Here is a 20,976-nt window from a genome sequence, read left to right as displayed (position 1 = left end):
AGTCTAATTCGTTATTTTGTCTGAGGCATACTTTATAAATGTAATAATAGTCTTGATGTTTGGAATTATTTGTATTGATGAATTTACATTTAAATTTGTATTTTTAATTGATACTTTTGTTTTGTCTAATGTTTTCGATTTTGTAAGTCGCTTTGGACAAAATCATCAACTAAATACCTTAAAACGCTCAAAGCCAGCTTCCCTAATTTGAACTCCAGGTTAAAATCACTTATAGAATTGTCAACTGGGACATTTAATAATTAATTATCAAAAGAAAAACACATTCGTTTACATGAAAGTTCGGTGGCACAGGTTTATGCGTTTACGCGTATCCAGTTGGGCCTAATTATGTTGGCCCGTGTTCATTTACCTCAAGAAGTAATCTACCTATATGCTCATTTTTGGCCATGGAAAATGTGCGATTACAAATCGCTTCATGCTCAAATCATCGGAATAACCCTGCCTTCCGATTCACAACCTAGTTCTTAACCGGACGTGGTGACGCCCCAGTGTGTACGTGCGGGTTCACGGTAACGCACGAGGAACAAATAGAGGACGATCGGCTGCGGTCAACCTCAGTCTGATCAAGAAAAGCGCTTGCACGTTTCAAATTTATCATTTGGGAAGTGTTTCAGTGTTAGGTAGCTACATAGAAGTCGTACACCAAGAGGATACACTGTTAAGAAAGTCAAAATGAGGTTACTGGGGGCGTTTGTTACCCTGTCGCTATGTGTTTACCACGCCAATGCAGCGACAGGTAAGATTTTGTTTTTCCTGGTACCATAATGGAATTGCTATATTAAATGTAATAACACAGGTAACTTAACGTTATATGTCCAGATTATGTTCGTTTCTGAATATGTTTGGCTAAATTGACGGTACTGTACCACAATGTTTTGCCTAATGTAGATGTCAACTGTTCTGTACTACAATGAGCTAACAACGTTAACGTCTGCTAAGTAGTGTTTAAAGGTAGCTAAATGCTAGCTGGTTTATTTGTAGCCAACGAATGTTAACGCGACTGATTCAATGTTAGCGATCGAGGTATCGTAGCTGGCAACGTCTATCGTTAATCATTAACCGTTGGTTATGTAGCTAGCTAGCATGGTTGGGTAACTGGATAGGGCTTGTCAACGTTTATTAAGTTTGCCTATTGGTTTGTTCTGTTGTAAATTATGTTCGGTAGCAGCTGTCACAGTATAGTTGAGACATATTACGTTAACATAGCTATTTCACTTTTTACGTTAGCTAATCATACCATTTCGTAATTCTCAACTAACATTAGCCTACCTATCAGCTACATTTTCAGTGAGTGTCGAAACGAGATGTTCTTCTATGGGGAACGTCCATTTTGGTTAAGTGGCTAACCAGCAGAAACGAAAGCATACTTTAACAAACTGATCAGCTAATGTAAGCCATTCTGTTGCGATGTTATTGCTAGTATGATGGCAAGCTAATTGAACTAAATAGTAATCTGTGTGGCGAAGTAGACCTTGGTATTAATTTAACTAGCCATAACGGACTAGGCCACATATCTTGATAAGTTACCGTCGTCTTCATCTCTCCAGTAATGTTAGATAGATAGAGCTGTATGATCAAAACCATACAGATGCTATAACGTCGCTGAAGCTGTTTTTTTTTTTTGGCGTAATAACGTCAAAAACAATCTGAAACCATGGCTAACGTTAGATAAATTACCGTAGCGTTAGCTCGATATTGACCTGACGGATAGACTGATCACGTGATTACACATGAACGTAATTCAATTGTGAATTCGATTTGGATAAAGGAGTTTCGGAAATGTAGTTTCTTGATGACCTACAGAAAAATATCAGGGACACCAAACAAAACCTTCCTGTTGTATGAAAGCTACTCTGTTCATCAGCTGACATGACGAAACCGGTGAAGACCAGTTTGTCATGCCCATCGCAGTGTAACGTAGAGTTTCCCGTCAACCAACGTTACCTTGATGATTTACAGTAAACTATTCGTACAGGCTTGGATTACTGAACAGTAATATGGTACAACATCCCGGTGGGAGCCAGTTCTTTCCTTTAATATAGGAATTTAGCTTTGGTAATTGTGTGAGAAGCCAATTATTTCATGCCATCATCAGTGTCTAAAAGCCGATGGCCTGCGACAAAGAGTACCTCTCAGACTCTGTCCCTGGAACACAGAGCTCGGTCATCAGTTTATGTAATTGAAACAGTCCAATCATACATAATTTAGCTTTGTCTCTATGGATTTGATTGAAGAGCTGGTTCGTTTAATTTGAACTGGCTAGAGATGTAAAAGCTAGAATCGGGTGCTTGTTTACATGTCAGGAATGATGACAACAACATAGTTAACATCCATTTTAATGAATGACACTTAATCCTGGTCTAAGCAGCTTTACACTCTTGGATGAAAATAGTGTGCCGCACTAAACGCAGCGGAGAAGACTTATCTGTTATTAAAGTGAACCAAGTCCAGATTGCCTCCAAGCATAGCTGTCCCTTGCACTTGGCCTGCATGTTGTTTAGCAGCCATTTGAGGTTAAAATGGAATCTCCATTGTCATGGAAATAAAAAGTAGTCATGGAAATCATTATATAATTTACTGGTTAACCATTTGCTGTTTTCTGCTTAATAAGGTTTAATGTTTACAACATGTCCTTGGTCCTTTGCACTGAGATTCTTGATTGCACCTATTAATCACTGGCTCCAGTGCAAGTATAGGCTTGGTCCAAGAGAATGCCAGGGAAGACACAAGGGGCAAGTGTGTTAGCTGGCTGGCTCTTGCCATGGATGCCCCAGACAGAATTAAAATTAGATTTCCCTCAAGCTCTGTCATGCAGCTCCAGCTCGCCTGCTTTAGAAATTGGGTTAGTGAAGGCAGGTATTATTATTATTATTATTTTTTGCTGGAAATAATCAAGGAGAGTAGGCTTTGGACAGTCTCTTACTGTCACGATTAGGGGTGGGGGAAAAAAATCGATTTTTCGATTTCTCTCGATTCTCTCTAGAACGATTCTGTCTCGATTCAGAAAAGTTCATAATCGATTTTTTAATAAAATAAAAAATAATATTTTTTTTTTTTTTTTTTTTTTTTTTACACATTCATTTTGTGTTAAAATGCAAGCTGCATCAACTATTGCATTGTTCATAGAAAGTCATAATTGTGACAAGGACACACTTTTTCTCTAATAAAAAAATAGATCTGTTGATTTTCTTTAATTATCAAACACAAAGTAGGAAGTGATTTGAGACTCTGAGTAGCAAACTCAAATGTTTTAAAAATCGAGATGCATCGATAATGGTTTTATCGATTTAGAATTGATAATCGATAATCGGTTTAGAATCGAGAATCGGTTTAGAATCGAATCGTTGACCTCTGAATCGGAATCGAATCGTGAGGTGCCAAGAGATTCCCACCCCTAGTCACGATGCTCACAAATATTACTTTCACAATTATCATTATCATTTTTTGTGGTTGAATTGGTTTTGTTGAGTATATTTCAAGCTGATATCTATTCATCATAGACATACTTGTGGTAGAGGCTTTAGTTGCCATGTGCATTCAGATCAGTTCTCTAATGCAAATCCCTTTTAACAAAATCTCAGAGCAGAAAACATAAACTGAACACACAGCTAGAACCTCAGTTTTCCCATTACTCAATTACTTTTGTCTTACTGGCACAAGTGGAGAAATGTTTAAATTGTTTTGAGGAAAATATCATGTCACTGAACTTTGCCCAATCTGCTGTTATTATTTATGCTTGTACAAGGGCTACTTGATATTATCAGACTTTGACAAGGGTGATGGAGGATAATTAATAGACTGTTTGGACTCTGACCAGGCTGAACATTTTGGGCACAGGTACAGTTTTAGAACCTCCTGTTTATTTTTGATTGAAGCCTTTCGGGTACTTCTATTTCACTGGTAAATCAAAACGCTCTGTACAAGAACCATTATTTCACATGTTAAGACATCGCCACTGTCCCTGAAATCCAATCTTGTAATTACTCCCTTTTGGGCTGTGATCGGCATGAGGGTGACCTTTTTTCACAATAGTGGAGTGGCTCCTAACCTTTCCTCCTAAAGGGTAAGTGTTATTTACAGCCAGAGGCATGTGGAACCAGTCGTTCGATTCGGCAGTGGACAGGCCTGTATAGCCACACATGTGTCTCTCGTCCTCCATTCTCCCACAGTGTAGGCAAAACATGAGGGTGTGCTCTCATTCTGCTCATAGAAGTAAACATACGATCTTTCATTTTGAGTTTCTTTTCTTTTCTTTTTCTCGAGTAAAGATCTAAAAGCCCATCGTTTTGATCTCAGCCCTTTCTCAGGACTGGTCTTTTGTTGGTTGTTTTTTCAGCATGCTTCCATCTTCGATGTCCACACAGGTTTTATATAGTGTGTATTGTTTCAGGCCCGGCCTGGAGGAATCTACTTGAGGTGGCTCTGTTGGGGGTGTTAAACAAAACACATCTTGTTTTCCAACCCAAGAATGTTATTCATCCTGGTCTCTGTTGGGAGTACGGAACTCTATACGAAAATCCCTTGCAATGTTGCAACTGCAATTGGGTGTCGGAGTGCTAATCTTTTGAACTATAGACCTCAGCAGTATGGGGGTTGTGGGTGAGGGGGGTGTTGGGGTTAGGATGAAAAGTGGATGAAAGCCCACGCTGGTAATGTACACCCAAACGATCAATTTGAACAAGGTCATTCATCAGCTTTTGTGCTGCATAGAAATTATTCCATTCTCAATCTCATGATTTTGCATCTCATTTCTTTCTCATTTACATTTTTTCTTTTACGTCATCTAGTGGTAACAGTTGCATTGCTCTTTCATTTATTTCATTTAACACAAACCCTTTTTTTTCTCCTCTTAATTATTATGGTGTTGAGTTGCATTGCATCATTAAATAGAATTCAAATGGATTAAGGTGCATTTGCTTTCAGCTACAAAAAAACTCAAGAAATGATGGCTCAACACCATGCCTGTGATGATGTATGTCTTGTCTGTTTTCACTCACTAATAATCTGTTCTGTTCTTTTTTTTCTTTTTCTTTTTTTTCCTTTTCATCTGTTTGTTTTCTGCCCTTCATCCATTTCAAAATCAAACGCCTTTTAAAAATGATTGCATGAATCACACATGGAATCAATGGCCATGTGTTCAATACTGTGGGTGCCTGGGTGGCCGCATCCAGCGGGCTTCATTAAGTCGCCCCTGTCCCAGATGAAACTGATAGAGGATAGTGCCGTGTTGCACTGCGAGGTCATAGGCAACCCCATCCCCGAGGTGCAGTGGTGGTTTATTGAGGGCGAGGAGCCAGACGAGAACTACATCCAGCTGTTTGACGGGGCGCGCGATGACCGGGTACGGATCAACGCCACCTACGTCCAGCACGCCACCAGCACCCTTTACTTGTCTGATCTCACGCTCAACGACACGGGCATGTACGAGTGCCGTGCCTCGAATGACCCTCACCGCAACGAGCTGAAGAAGGCGCCCAAAATCAAGTGGATCCGCTCCCAAGCAAACGTTTTAGTGTTCGAAAGTGAGTGGCGGCACGGGGGGGCGGTCCACCACCGGAAGGGTTGCCAGTGCTCTAGCTCCTGTCAGTCATCCCTTTGAACCCGCCCTCTGGCCCAACCACCTCCTCGTTTGTCCCAGGCGTCCTCCTCTCGAGGAGCCCGGCTGGGATGGAGAACCTACCCTTGGCACCACCTACAGCCCCTCCCAATAGCTCACTCCTAGCTGTCCGCTAGTCTACCTTACCCCATCCCTCATTGTGAAACCTTTTTATATATATATAACCCCTAGGAAGGCAGGGGACGATATCAATCAACGGTATCAATATTTTCATTTTAAGTTTCTTAGAAGTACTAAGGTTACAAATTCTTTGGGCTGGGAGGGGGGAGCTTAGATTATGTCTTATTAGCTTAGCCGTCCACTGTATATACTTTAAGATTGAGAGATTTCGGTTGATGCACTGAGGTTTACATGTACAGTAGCTACTGAAAGTCTTTTGCACCGGAAAGCTGGTTTTCCTGTAAAGAACACGGCATTTGGACTTGAGGCAAAACAGTCACGGGAGTCTCTTTTTTTTCTCTCTTTCTCTGCACCCCTCAACCCCAGCATTATAGTCTTATCACCCAACCTTCCCCTTGAAATTCCTCTGAAAAACCCTTCACCTTTCACCTCTGATGTTTTGCTCCAGGATCTCTGTGCCTCATTGGCTGATCTGCCACTGCCTGTGTTCATTACACTTCTCCTTCCGCATGGCTCTTAGGATAGATCCTGTTCTAGATCCACCCTACAAGCATTGACCAACACAGGTCTTTTGTTGTGTACGCAGTCAGTTTTGGTGTGAACTTTGCCTGTCTTTATCTAGATGTAAGCGTGTGTGTGTGTGTGTGTGTGTGTTTGTTTGTTTGTAGTGGAGTGATGAACCAAGCTTATATATATATAGGCAATATAGTCTAGCCATCTAGATAGTTTGTTTTGTGTAGCGTCTATTTTTGCATGTCCACAAACTCCATGAAGGGGTTTTAGAATTGTCTAGCAGTCAGGGTCTGACGTCCTGCCGTTGGAAAGGCGGACCTCCTGAGGATGATGTTGTGATTGATATTTTCTGTTTGTTTTCCTGCACGTGTGCCTGTACAGCCGCCGACATCTTGGCAAATCCTGAATCGGTGATTAACCAGACCAATGCAATCCTCACCTGCAATATCACCAACCCGCCCTCCCCAATTAAGGGCAGCTTCTGGACAAAGAATGGCGACAAAATCAAGGGCACCGAGACAGAGTCCGTCGCCAGCACCACCCAGTACACGTAAGTATCCCCACATTGATCTTAGCGACTGTGACACATCACGGAAACATCAAGCGCTTCTCTGCTTGCAATCATGGGATGAGACGATGCTCCATACTGCCCTCCATTTTCTAAACATGAAACCTCAGGATCTGAGCAGCATTTCAGACATGAAATGTATTTGTGTGTGTGTGTATGCAGAAACCCGTCTCTTTCTTTATTTCTCGCTCGCTCGCGCTCTCTCTCGCTCTATCTCTTTTTTTCCTCTCTCTCTCTATATATATTTTTTCACTCTGCCTCTCTATTTCTCTTTCCCGCTCCCCCTCACTCACTCTGCCTTTGTTGCCTTCTCTCCCTCGCCCACTTGCCCTTGCTGCCCCTGGGCGCTGGCCTCCATGGACACCCACTCTGTTCTCCATTAGGGGCAGCGCTGCAGGCTGTGCGGTGGCGCCTAGCACCAGTTCAGCCGTGCTAAGCTGGACAGGGCTGACGTGCTGCGTCGCCTGTAGCCTCTGCAGCGGGGATAAGCACTAGCCACTAGCAGTCCACTCGCACTGACCCTAATTGCCCAACAGATCTGAGGGAGAGAGAAGGGGGGAGGAGGAAAAGAGACCAGGGTTAATATTATGGTGGGTGGTAGGGCCTGGCAATGTGACGATTTTTTTCTCCAGTCATGAACTCGAGACAAAACATGATTCAAAAATAGTTTTCTTAACTAAAACTATATGGCGTTTCTTTGTAACTAGGCCGATATGTGCCATACTGCCCAGCCATAGGCTACAACTTTTTAGTATTTACGACCAGCAATACCAAGAAAGGGCAGTAGGTGGCAAAAGCACTCTATCTGACTACAACAGAATACGGTGCCATCACGGTAGAGAATGAAATCTCCACGATGAACCATCAGAGAGGGTTTCCGTATAGATTTCTGGCTGTATTGCTAAATATTTACATGGGCTACAAGATGTTACAATATCTGTATTTATAAATTAAATGTCATAATGGTAATGGGGAACACGAAAAAGTATCCAAAATGTTTCATTGATTTCTCACTGATTTACCAGATTAGTCAGACGGATTGCAAAACATCAAAATGACAGGAGTGCAACAAATTTACCGAAGCACAGTTTCCTGGGGCATGTTTGTCAATATTGGTAAAAGCCCATTGATTATGTGTGTTCGTGATGTGTACTCTTCGTCTTAGTCTCACAACATTACTTAACACTAGTGATTAAATACATTGCTCGACCACAAGTGTAATCCGTTGCTATTAATCTACGGTTTGCCAGCAGCATTAACGTGATGCAACATTGAAAACAGGCAACCGCTCGAACACGTCTAATGAAGGACCCTTTCAACAACAGACCAGTGGAAATGTTCGGTAACTGACCTAACTGAAAGAAACTTCCAATGTTTCGGTCATAACTCTGTGGTAACTCCAGAGAAGTGCTGGCGATTGAGTGACAGTAGACGAAGCGCTTATCTCAGTTTAGCCATTTAGGCATTTTTTCATATCGTTCAAATTAATTCTATATATCGCCCAGCCTTAGTGGGTGGTGATCAGAGAGAGAGAGGATGGGGAAGAATAAAGAGGTAGAGAGAGGGAGGGAGTGTAGCAGAATAAAACGGTGGTGTAGTAGGTACAGCCTGGTGCAGTCTGCCATGGTGACCTATGCTGGTGTCCTGCTCTGCTCCAATTAAACAATACAGTTTCTTTGACCTGCACTCTTCTGTGGTTTTAAGCTGTTTGCAGTCTCTTGATGACCAAAAACCCTGAACTGTACTGTCTGTTTTTCCAGACTTGATAAGATCGGGAACACTGACGGAGGTGTGTACGCCTGCGTCTTTCAGACCGAACCCCAGTCTGAGAAAAACATTGAAGTGAAAAGTAAGTCCTCCATCTTTGGAGTAACACACATAAAGTCGTATATACTACCAGGCAAATATTGTGTCAACAGTAAAGGCATGGCTGACTCCTCTCCCTGTAGCACCTCCCCATGTGAAGCCCTACAAGGAGTCCGAGCATGGCAACGAGGATGACAAAGGTGTGCTGGTCTGTGTGAGCCACAGCTACCCACCACCCACCGACTGGACCTGGTACAAGGTTGGCGAAAATGATGAAACTGAAGTAAGAATCTTAAACTTTTCTGTTAGTGTGGGTGTATGTTTGTTTGTTTGTTTGTTTTGGTTTATTTTGTTCAGAAAAAAAGAGAAACGGCCCACATGACATGTTTGGGCTGTTTGGTCCCTTTGCCATGATCATTGGCGGTCGTTTGTGTGTGTTTTTGAGTTCTTATCGTGTGAAATGTGTGTGCATCTTAGGCCATCAGCAACGGAACTGATCGGTACGAGATCAAGAGCCAGCCTAACAAGACCACCCTGTACATCCACGCGTTGGACATCACCAAGGACATGGGCGACTATGTGTGCCAGGGCACAAATGAGCTGGGAGCGGCCACAGGCAAAATCCACCTGCGCGTGCGCAGCCGCCTGGCCGCCCTCTGGCCCTTCCTGGGCATTGTGGCTGAGGTCATCGTCCTCATCACCATCATCTTCATCTACGAGAAGAAGAGAAAGCCTGACGAGATCACCGACGGTAAGGGCCAGTCGCCGCCAAACAATGATGATGATGAGGAGGACAGCTAGGATAGCCCCCCCCCCCCTTCAGGCAGCCAGGACAGCAGCCATGCTAGACCCCCACATCGTCCTATGCCCCCACCTACAGCACTAGATATCCCACGTTTCCTTATTAAAGTGCTTTTGTCTCCCCTAAACAACAGCGTGATTTACTCTTCCCTTATGGCTCTTTGTATGTAGGTTTAATTTCATCTCCTTATGAATTCTGCTGATATACAGAGCTTGTACATTCTTTATTGTATTGGTATTATTTTCTTCTTATTTTTTTCCCCTGAGTTTTCAGTTGTAAGTATTTCTTTTATGATTTTTACTCTTTTATTCCTCTGTTCGCTGCTGGTTTACGTTTTTGGTAAGTGCTGAACTGCATGCCAAGATTGGAGTGGTTTTTGATGAGAAACATTTATTGAAAAAGAGAAAGTGCTTTGAGAATCTGTATGCACTGCTTCTCATAACATAGAGCCCATATGCCTTTAATCAGTGGTGAATAAGCAGCTCTTTCACTGGTGCAGTTTTTCCCTTAAGGAAATAATATCTCTCTATATATTTTTGGATGTGTAACATGACCATAGAAATCTAAAGGTGTAAACGGTGCAGTCCTGTACCAGTGAAATGGTGAGAAGAGTTTTGAATTGCGTGTTTGCTACATCCTAATGAAATGTCATCCATTTTATATTAGCTTTTGAGGCCAAGACTGTAACTTCTAGGAGGATTCCTTTTTTTTGGGGGGGGGGTGTTTGTGTCTCGTGTTGCATGCCGACTGCATCCTCTCGAGCGCATGCGTGTCAGCTGCGGGTAATTGCATCGTCCTGGTCTAATCCATGGGCTGAGGCGAAGGACTGTAGTGCGGGCACATGACCGCTGAGATGGCAGGTCTTGCCAACCTGTCAGCCAGCCAGCCAGCCAGCCAGCCAGCCAGCCCGGCCCTGAAGAATGCTCTGAATGCTTCTCCCTCAGCTCATCTGCACTTCATTTCTCTCTTACCGCCTGTTCTTACAATAAGGTTCCTTTTTCTTTTGAGTTATTCTGCTATGCTCTTTTGCATGAAAACTGTGGGCATCTATACAAAGGTTCTCCTGAAGACTGCTGAGTACAGCGGTGCATTTGAATCAAGGGCCAGTGTCGCTTGCTGCACAATAACAGCTTTGCTGTGCAAGGGAGTACAAAAGGTTGGGGCATGTCTCATTCTACAGGCCAGCTCTAGGTCAATGTTGCACAATTATAGGTTAGGATTTAGCATACCTACATGTAAATTTAAACTAATGTTAAGGATGGGTTTTTTCATAAATCGCACATTAAATCCAGCAGAGGAATCGGCACAGAACCACCAACTTTGTTCAGAAACAAAGCAACTGTCTGAAGCGATTTTTAAGACCCTACACTTAAACTCGACACCATTGCTTGCGCTTTGGACCATCCGCCTTAAAAAGGCCATTTAATTCGGAGAGCACAGCACAGCACGAACAGTCAGCCACAACTCACAGCGAGGACTCAACAGATGCAGATGCTTGTTCAGCATGTGGAAATCATCAATGTTCCTGTTCTCACAGCTCTGTGGTCCCTGTAACCATAGGCTTCAAAATCTCACACTCATTCTCTGTTTCTTGTTTCCTTTACTGCGCTCCTTTGTGGGGAAACACAGATGACGACTCAGGATCTGCTCCGCTGTAAGTATAATCCACTATTAGCGTTCCTTGCAGCCAGTAATCTGCCACTGAGCATTTTTAAAGATGTGTTTTTGCTGGCGTTACATTGGAACAATGCATAAACGGTTTCCTGTGTATAAGGCAACAATGTAAAGCACACGGCTTAAGCTCACACGTGTTCTATTGTCGTTTGTCTTTCCACAGGAAGAGCAACGCGGCCACAAACCACAAAGACAAAAACGTCCGTCAGAGAAACTCCAACTGAGTTCTCAGAAAGGTGAGCGTGAAAGTGTGTCTAAAAGCATCGGTTTGGGTTCCCACCATGCCACCTGTCAGTGTACTACTGGCGTGAGGAACTCGCCCGGTGAAAGAATGTGGTTTAACTTGATGTTTTTGTGCTTCTTTTCATGGCAGGTTTCCGTATGACTACTAATACAAGAGTTTTCAAGAGGAGCATTGAATTGCAGAGTAGCACAGAATCTAGTGCACCATGCAGTCGTCTTTTTTTTTTTTTTTTTTTTAAATCACGTCTCTTTTTTTTTTTTACCCTCCTTTTTTCTGTTTTGTTGGCTTGAGTGTAAATGTGTAGAGATAATGAGTTGCTTTCCTCTTGCTATTTGTAAAGAAACAAACATAAATATATTCCTGTGTGTATAACTCCAACCTGTTGTGCTGCCAGTAAAACCTGTATGGAGACTTTAGATGGGTGTTTGCATGTTTTTGCAGTAATTGAGGTGTGCATAGTGAGAACCATTTGTAAATGTGGGAATGATGAAGTCATTTAGTTCTTTTGGTGGGTTTTTCCCTGCACTGCCCCCTCCAGGTATTTCTCTTCGTCAGCCTTCAGCTGAAGCTCGCCATGAACGTGTCTCCAGATCTAAATGCGTCGTCTGACCTAACACCACACTGTGTTCTGAGGCGGGGACCCAAAGCCTCTGGTTCTCACTTTTAAATCTGAATGTTCTCAGTCTATCCTTTCTTCTCTCTCTCCCTCTATCTCTCTTCTTTTTTTCTTTCTTTCTCTCTCTCTCTCTTTTTTTTTTCCTTCTACATTTAATTTAAGCCTTAATGCCAGTCTGTCCATATTGTTTTCTATGCTCTGTTTTCCTGTGGGTGTAGTACTGTTTGTGAAGATGGAGAGTAAGACTCAATGCAATACTAAACCACATGCTGCATGGGACTAATTATTGCAGAGCATCACTTTTACGGTTCCTTCAACCATGCATATTTTATTTAAGGTTTTAATTACATGTGGAAATAATGCTTTTAAGATATAGATTAACACTTTGCCCTTTGTGAGTTACATGAACAGAAATCTCTTTTTAGAGTTATGTACATGTAAGGACCAAGATTAGGAAAGGGTGTGCCATTTCTGTTCACTGCTCTGGGTAATTGATGAAGGCTAAAATAACCTTTTAACTGCATTTAAAAGCCTTGCAATGGTATATTTAATGTATTCTGGATGCCATCAGTGAAGGCAATTTAAAACAAATCCATTCAGTGAAGACTGTTCCTTGTTCCCCCCTCTTGTAGACAAAAGCCATATTTAGGATTACCCATTAAAAAAATATTGTGGCTGGGTGTGCACCTTTTTTTGTTTTCTTTTTTTCTTTTTTTAAGTTGAATAGTACGTTTGATATTAAACACCCTCATTAGAAATGTCTAAATTATTTTGGCTAAGCAACATAGCAAGCACAGTTCTAACACTGTCAACTGTACTTACTTGCACAATCTTAATAAAGTTCTTTGATTTGACAAAATTTTGCCTTAAGGTATGCTTTTTCAGTCTGTAAATTACACCGGGATGTATTCATTATAGGAAGGGGCATAGGTCTTTGTGTCCCTACTGGTTTATTTTCTCTTAGTTTAGTGTAGACGTTGAGCATATTTTTTTTTAATTGATGTTTCATGCTTTCCATCCCAGCTACTTTGTATGCCTTAAGGTTTGATTGCATTGGATGCTAGATGCGGTTTCTGGACCCATTAATAATTAACAAATCAACTTTATTAAGAGAATAGACAACTTGCTTTTCAGAAATCACCCCTTAAAACATGAGACCATTTTGCACGTGGATGGTAGTTTTAAAGCCATTTTTCCTGAGTGCGTCACGTGCATCTCTGGAAGAAGTTGACGATGCAGAATGAGTTGGTGTTGGAGCTTTCCCCCTGAAGGCAAGATTCCAGAATAATCTAGATGTGTTTAGGAGAACCTAAAAATTCTAAGATCTCTAACTCTTGTGAATTGTATGTAGTCCTTACATGTATTTTAACCATGTAGTTAATATAAGACCTTGCCGGTCATACTCAAGCCTAATTGTTTAAAAACACCACCCTACGCCCATGCACATTGCATTCATACTATTGTCTTCCAGACAATCCTGTCACGCCATTGTCTACTAAACAACCTCATTGTAGCTCCTCTCCCCTCCCTTTCCTCACAGCACTCGAGGATCTTATCTGACACCAATTATGTGCCATTACGAGGCTCCCAATTCCCTCACAATGCATCATGTCAGCAAACAACCCCTTGGCCTCAGATACAACACCTCTCTCCCTCCCCCCGCAAGCGAGGCTACTTCTCGATGGTCAATAATAGGCATACAATACGTTTTTAAAATAGTTACCGGATTGGTCACTAGATGGCGACCTTAACACAGCGTTATAGAGCATGTGCTGGCGTAGGCCTCGGCCTGCTTGAAGTGTACAGCACTTCAAGTAAATTAACTTTTTTGTCCGCAACGACGTGTATAACGTTTGGTGGTGTTTATAAAAAAGACACCAGATAATCGAATAATTCATTTTGATGTGTATTATGTTATGTTGTGCTGCAACAGAAACGCCACTTCATGGTGAAAATCATGTTACTGTCTGTAATTCATTTGATTGGGACGAATGCAGATTGATACTGGAAAAGCCTACACGTTGTTCCTATTTCAGTTTAACGTGTCTTTCATATATCTTGGTGTAACACTGGCGTGGAAAATGATAGGGGCTGCACGGGGTGTGTTGTTGCTGGGAGAGGAAGCAACAGCGGCGATTGTAGCCATAGCAGCGGGACTGGTGTGGAGTCTGGTGATGGTGTCATTGGATGAAACAAGGACTATTCGTCCCTTCGTCTGTGCCTCCCCAACGCAGCCACGTCAGGGCTGGAGTCATTTTACGGAGCCAAGGTCTGTCATGGAGGAATCAGAAGATGGAGAAGAAGAGCTCAAGGTCCAACACCCACAGTTGCAGCCACTGATGGCATAGATGGATGGAGGAAGCAACAGCGGTGGTGGTGGAGAGGATGCTGCCAGTTTCGGTTTGAGGAATTTCACACCAGGAGGGGGAGCAGCGGTAACGGCGAGCAAGATTTCAAACAATGATCTATCATCGGAAGGCGAGGATTCCGCGCCTCTCACTTTCACAGGCACCATAACATCAGCGCTGCCTTGTGAGAAAGATGTCTCTGGCTGTGGCGCCTGCATCCTCAGAGGTGGAGGGGACCTAACAAATGGAGCGAGGGTAGCCAGGTTGTGTAATGGGCTTGGAGGTGAAGATGGCACCGTTATGACATGCAACCAAAACGGAGATTGCATTAGAGACACTGTTGGTCCGGGGAGCTTGCCCTCAATTGTCTCTAAACAAGAGACGCAGACAGGTGGTAGGGTCGCGGCTGACGACGACAAAAAAACAACTGTATGTAATTCCACCGCCAGTATGGACGGCTCAATAACTCCTGCCGGATCTTCTACACAGGTACATGGGGCCGAGACGGGCAGCATTGGGGGCATAACTGCTGCCAGCGTTGTTTCTGAAAAAAAGGACTCCAGAGTTTCCTTCTCCAATGCTCCGAGCAGGAAAGCCTCCTCTTCCGTGCAGGGATTTGGATCGGGTCCGAACCAGTCCCAGCCCAGGAGCTCTGTCACCTTCTCCAAGTCCGAGGATGGACCTCACCTCATGGCAGAGGATGTGGAAGCAAGTGACAACCAAACTTTCATGCAGAAACAATTCAGTGGCATGCTGCAGCCTGGAGTTAACAAGTTTTCGTTGCGTATGTTTGGGAGCCAAAAAGCAGTTGAGAAAGAGCAAGAAAGAGTCAAATCAGCTGGCAACTGGATTATCCACCCATACAGTGATTTCAGGTAGGAGTTCAGTATAAGGCAGGTTTGTAATCATGACCTCTGACCTCAAACAATATGTTGAAACAGAACATACTCGAAACACAGTGTTAATATGTGTATAGGCCTGCTGCGACTTAACTGACAAAAGTTCAGAATAATTTGTTTTAAAATGATATACCCTTAATTCAGCCACTCCCCCTGGAAATGACACAGTACCTTACCCTCCCTAGCAATGGCAGCTTAAATTGTGGTTTCAAATCTAAAGTATCATCTTTGTCGCACTTCTCCTGTGTGCACAGATGAAATGCTTGGCAACGTAAGGAGTTAATACAAACTTGACTGTATCGGAGTGTGAAACAGGTTTTTTAACTTGTAAGAATATCATCCACAGCATCTAAGTACTCATCCAAAGAAAACAAAACGATTGCAATTGTTGCTTAAGTCTGAAATCCTGTGCGTAAAACTCGACTAATCACTTCTCACGACACTTCTGGATACGCAGTTCAAAGTAATGTCATATACTCTACAAATATCACCCTACAACCCTAAAACAGTAATTAACATTGTGTTATTATATATGTGTATTTTAACCACCACTACCAGATCGCCCTTTGAACAAGACATTCCATGCGCTTCTGAGGTTTTATCTTGTAATAGTCAAAGTTACGCATATTGCACAACTCTTGGAATGAGGCGCACTGACAACGCTTGCCTTTAAATATATTAAACAGATTTCTTTTTCTCAGATTTGATGGAACCGTGCATTTCTGTCTTTATAATGTTCAATGTCTTGGCGAAGAGCTTTATAGCATCCCCAGAATGTAGGCTTTTGAAAATGCATCTTTGACTATTACACCAACACCCGAGGTTTAGGTGCATTGTCCTTTCGATGCGCTGTTCCAACGTACTTCTCACAACTCAGTATTAATTTCAGACCGAAAGACAACACGCTTGATGAATTATGCTATTATCATGTATTTATCTGGTCGGTTACTTGCGCGTTAAGGTATAGCATTTGTTAATTTCGACAGTGGAGACGTTTCATGTCTTACGAATGCGTTTATTATAGATAACTTGGTATTTCATACAAAAGCATTTATCAGATTTAAAAGATGGAGTGGATATCGCGTCTCAAAGATCTTCCTCCATTGCATTTCTACTTCGAGAATAAAAGCCTGGTGTGCATTATTTGTGAACAACTCACATTTATCTGCGCTAGAAATGTACAATACGTCATGAAAAACTCAGCCAATAGAGCACAATAAATGTAATATAAACCAATTACTACAATGTCTTTATGATAAATAATATTCTATGTAAGATAGTCCAGTGGATAGACACGCGGATAACTGTTTAACGGTTTAACTGTTATCATCATATAGATCTCAGGGTAGTCAAAGGAGATACTGCGATACCTGCGTTTCCGTTTTTAACTTTTGTCTCTACTATTCATTGTGAACAGTCGCTGATTTCATTGTAATTTTTTATTACCCGATCGTTGAGACATTAGTCAGTTTCAGATCGACTTAGAAACGTCAGTCATTGTTTTCAGTACCAGGGACAGCTACTTAATAAATATGTTGTTAAAAGCGGAATTAACATCAAACGTAGTTTAAAGAAGAAGTGGTCGAGCGTATGTCTCAATTTAAAAGCTGTCACAATAATATTTACACTGAATATTTACTCCTCGTGTGAAGCATGCAACGGCACTTTACGAGATTGAGGCGGTGCTTTGACACACCCTACTCCAGATCACCACCGGTCAACCCGACCGTAGCACATACTTTCCCGATCGACTGCTTATTTCTCGACGATTACTGATATTATAATTAAGTTGATATCCTCTCTACGACCTACCCTCGCCTAGCCAGAACGCAGGAGTGACTGACTAAAGCACATCATGGCTCAATTTTGGTTTGAGTTGGCAGTTAACCTTTGCTACAGTTCAAATCCTTTGCCCAGTCTGTCCTTGTGATGACCTTGCCTAGAGGGGAAGAGTAATATTTAATTTGCATCTCATCTGAGAGAGACAGAGTTAAACACCTACTTTAAATACTTTTCCCCTGATGCCTTCTACAGCGTCTCTTGGCTCTAGAAGTACTGCTTATTTTTATTTGTAACCCTGCATGCTACCTCGGATTTCTAAGGCTATGTGGACGGACAGTCACTAGCTGATGAAACAGCGGTGTGCTTTCATGTGGCACAACAAAACCAGACGGTGATTAAAAGCAAGCATATCTGCTACTACTGATAGTATTTAATTCAAAGCACAGGTTCATATTCACATACCTGAACAGCTTTTTACATAGCAAGACATGTACAGATGTATGTGTCCATTGTCTCCTTGTAAACACGTTGCTTCAGGATCTATGAATGTACATACAACAAGCAACAGTTTATATTCAAAATGGGCAAATGTGGTTGTTGTTATGTGTGGGAGTTTAATTTGCAGGAGTTTCATGTATATGTCTGATGTTTCCTGACACTCTCTGCTTTATGCCCCCATGTTAGGTTCTACTGGGACTTCACAATGCTCATGTTTATGGTTGGCAATCTAATTATCATTCCGGTTGGCATCACCTTCTTCAAGGACGAGACCACCACCCCGTGGATTATCTTCAATGTGGTGTCCGACACCTTCTTCCTTGTGGACCTAGTGCTGAACTTCCGCACAGGCATCGTCTTCGAGGACAACACGGAGATCATCCTCGACCCCAGAAAGATCAAGATGAAGTACCTCAAGACCTGGTTTGTGGTCGACTTCGTCTCCTCCATCCCTGTGGATTACATCTTCCTCATCGTGGAGAAGGGCATCGACTCGGAGGTTTACAAAACGGCCCGCGCCTTACGGATCGTGAGGTTCACCAAGATACTGAGCCTGCTCAGGCTTCTGCGTCTCTCCAGGCTCATCCGCTACATCCACCAATGGGAGGAGGTAATGTCCCCCCCCCTGCCCCGTGACAGGCCCTGGTATTTTACATGGGTGCGGAGGCCAGCACTGCCAGGCCCAGTTTACATCTACAAAGAGCTCAAATAAGCATGACCTCATAAGGAAGAGCTTGACTGAATCGTCAGCGCCAAGCTGGGGGTTGGGGGTGGATGTGTGTGTGTGTGTGGGGGGAGGGCGGGGGGGGGGTTAGGGGTGTGCAGTGGTCTCAGAGTTATGGCGACCGAGAAAACAAACTTTGCAGGCGAGGACATTCGGTTCAGCTGTGAAAGATACTGGCAGCACACAGACTGCCAGCGATCTGCAGCGAGACGTTATGCAGAGGCAATTTACTATCTCAAGTGAGAAGCAGGGAAGCTGGAATGATGAAAGTAAATCTCTTGGTTAGGCATTGTTTCTGTCAGCACGTTTCATGTGCCGTTTTGAAAAGGGTGAAATAGCTATCTGTTGTTGTAAGCAGACTGGATGAACAGCAGGTCTTTAGAGAGGCCTCCTCTGAGAACTCTTCAGAAGTCAGGCCCAATGATAATTATTCTTTTATCATTATTTCTATTGATTCCACTGGATTGGATTGGATTCTTCTGAGAATTCTAATGAGAACTGGGTCTGAAAACAAACCTATTCTCTCATTGTACGTGGGAAGGTGAAAGTGTTTAGGTCACCAGTGTGACATTAGAACATTTGAACATTGGCATCAGAGGCATAGTTATGGAAACATCACATTAAACATGTGCTCATTTGTTAATGTGATCTCCCATGAAAAGACTGTAGCACAAGAAATACTTTTTTGCTGAAGGGTGAGAAGAAAAGAAGAAGGAAGAGTTCTCAATTCCATAATTTTGTTTCAGTAATGATAGGAATAATGCTCAAATAAATGACTCCTTCTACCTCAAATGTCACCACAAGTTAGTTACTATGGCAATTCAAAACAAGTATGTAAACCAGTACAGGAACTAAAAGAACTGCGGCTTCTTAAAAGAAGTAAACCCTGATTTTCTTTCGCTATGTTCCACTAGACTAAACAAAGGTCTATTCTAACTCTTTCTATATAGAACCTCCTCACTCACATTATTTACTTCAAAGATAGCACAGGGCCATCTCAGCAGTTATAGTAATATACATCTAGTAATACCATGTAGGTGGTTTGAATGTTGTTCTAATATGCTGATGTGGCCTACTTTGTTAGCTTCAGTACAAGGGAAACTCTGTGAATGGAAAAGACAGTACTAAGAGATTGTTTAAAGCATGACAGCCTTACACAATGCAATATTCTTTTGGGCAATCTTTGCCTTTTCAAGCATAAAAATGTGCATATATTTATTCTTTCCTTTTGAACAGTCCAAATTACGACTTGCAACGGAGTTATTAAACAGCTTCTAATGAATCCCTCAGCTTTCGGCTAAACTAGAGCACAACTCTGTGAGGTTTAAAAAGGCAGAACATTTCTAAATGTGATGTCGGAGCACTTAGCAGACTTTGGTAGTTTTGAAATGAATCATGAAATATTTTGTCTAAGGGGCACTCTTTTGCGTACGTTAAGTAAGGGATAATGTATTGTCCGGAGGTCATTATCCAAAAATAAATCCCGACGGGGCGAACAACACCCCGACGCGCAGCGGAGGGGTGTTATTTCGTCCTGAAGGGATTTATTTTTGGATAATGACCGACGGACAATACATTATCCCGCTTATTATACGGTTACTTGCCAAAAACTATAGAAGACATTCTTCCAAAATACCTCTTTTTAATGATTTAGTTGCCGTTTCGTGATTTCCGCTAAGAAATAAATAGTTCTTCAAGCAAATAGAACTTTTAAGTTTCAGGTGTTGCGTAGCAACCCATTACTTGCTGACTTCAAATTACAATGAGTCTGTTACGTTAAATGACCGGACTACTTGCGGAATGATATGAAAGATGTGAATTAGAAGCAAAAAAACCCGTTGCCAATGACAGCGGTCAATATCTTTTCGCAGCGGTGAATATCAGGAAATATTCACCGGCGAACGTTGGGATGGCCCATTCAAATCAACGGAACTTTTTGGAACATTCTGAAGAGCCGTATAATAAGGAAGTGTGAAGCCCGGCTCTGACTCATCTTCATCATGGTCTTCCACTCAGTTCAGTGGGAAAATGAGTCTCCTGATTACAGGCCGGTAATTTGAGCCACGTGGTTCCTGATTACTGAATCAGCCTTATGCCACCGAATGGGCCGCGCGTCAGAACTGCTGTGCTTTGCTCTGTTGTATCTCTGAACAGACCACCTGGTCGTCGGTGGACAGGAGAATTTATAAGAACATCGCTGACCCAGCAGTCTGAAAATGTAGGCAAGATTAACCTTTGCTGTTTATTCGTAAGCATTGAACAAAATACAGCTCTGACGTGCGGATGTTAAATGATCAACCAAAAGGTGAAAAGTGCTAGATGGAAAAACCCCTTCAGCCTCGGTCTGAATCAGCTTTTTTTCAAAGACTGAGAGATGGCCATTTCTTATTTTTAGATCACTGTTTCACTTCGGCAAGAAAGGAGACCCTCTGGGGCGCTCTGAGACAGACTGCTGAGGCAGACTCAGGCAGTGAGCGTCAGAAAGGATCAGATCAGTCTGGCCGGCCGGCCGGGTCGCTGGCTCTTGGACTCAGACACGCCAGCCTCTCGTCAGCACCGTGTCCTTGAGGGTCTCTCTGATACGCATATCCAGATCTGCTTTTGTTTGTATGAGATGCCTCCTCACACAGGGCCTCTCTCCCATGCTGTACGCCACACACACACACACACACACACACACACACACACACATGCACATATATGTACACACGCATACACACATGCACATATATGTACACATGTGT

The 20,976-nt window shown here is 42.6% G+C and overlaps 2 protein-coding genes across 4 annotated transcripts in view; both read left to right on the top strand.

Moving 5' to 3' along the window:
- The first annotated feature begins 500 nt into the window (after positions 1–500).
- Positions 501–12,840, top strand: bsg (basigin). Of its 3 annotated transcripts, none has more exons than XM_031574439.1 (9): positions 501–757; positions 5,193–5,543; positions 6,653–6,821; positions 8,600–8,688; positions 8,789–8,928; positions 9,123–9,396; positions 11,089–11,101; positions 11,285–11,357; positions 11,495–12,840. In XM_031574439.1, the coding sequence occupies exons 1-8, from the start codon at positions 694–696 to the stop codon at positions 11,343–11,345; spliced, it is 1,161 nt and encodes a 386-aa protein (XP_031430299.1). In that variant the 5' UTR covers positions 501–693; the 3' UTR covers positions 11,346–11,357; positions 11,495–12,840. The 3 variants fall into 3 exon arrangements, with proteins under 3 accessions (XP_031430299.1, XP_031430298.1, XP_012677200.1); XM_031574438.1 differs by having other exon boundaries at positions 11,077–11,101; XM_012821746.2 differs by lacking the exon at positions 5,193–5,543 and having other exon boundaries at positions 502–757; positions 11,077–11,101.
- Positions 12,841–12,950: 110 nt separating this feature from the next.
- hcn2b (hyperpolarization activated cyclic nucleotide-gated potassium channel 2b) overlaps positions 12,951–20,976 on the top strand; it is a 32,694-nt gene continuing 24,668 nt past the window's right edge. Inside the window, exons 1-2 of the mRNA XM_012821603.3 lie at positions 12,951–15,204; positions 17,695–18,118. Of these exons, the coding sequence (XP_012677057.2) occupies positions 14,330–15,204; positions 17,695–18,118 (1,299 nt within the window). The 5' untranslated portion in view covers positions 12,951–14,329. The remainder of the gene's footprint in view (positions 15,205–17,694; positions 18,119–20,976) is intronic.

This window comes from Clupea harengus, chromosome 10 (genome assembly GCF_900700415.2).
Source record: "Clupea harengus chromosome 10, Ch_v2.0.2, whole genome shotgun sequence".
NCBI classification, from domain to species: Eukaryota; Metazoa; Chordata; class Actinopteri; order Clupeiformes; family Clupeidae; genus Clupea; species Clupea harengus.
Note: the sequence above shows the minus strand (reverse complement) of the source record. Positions and strands in the feature narration are given on the sequence as shown.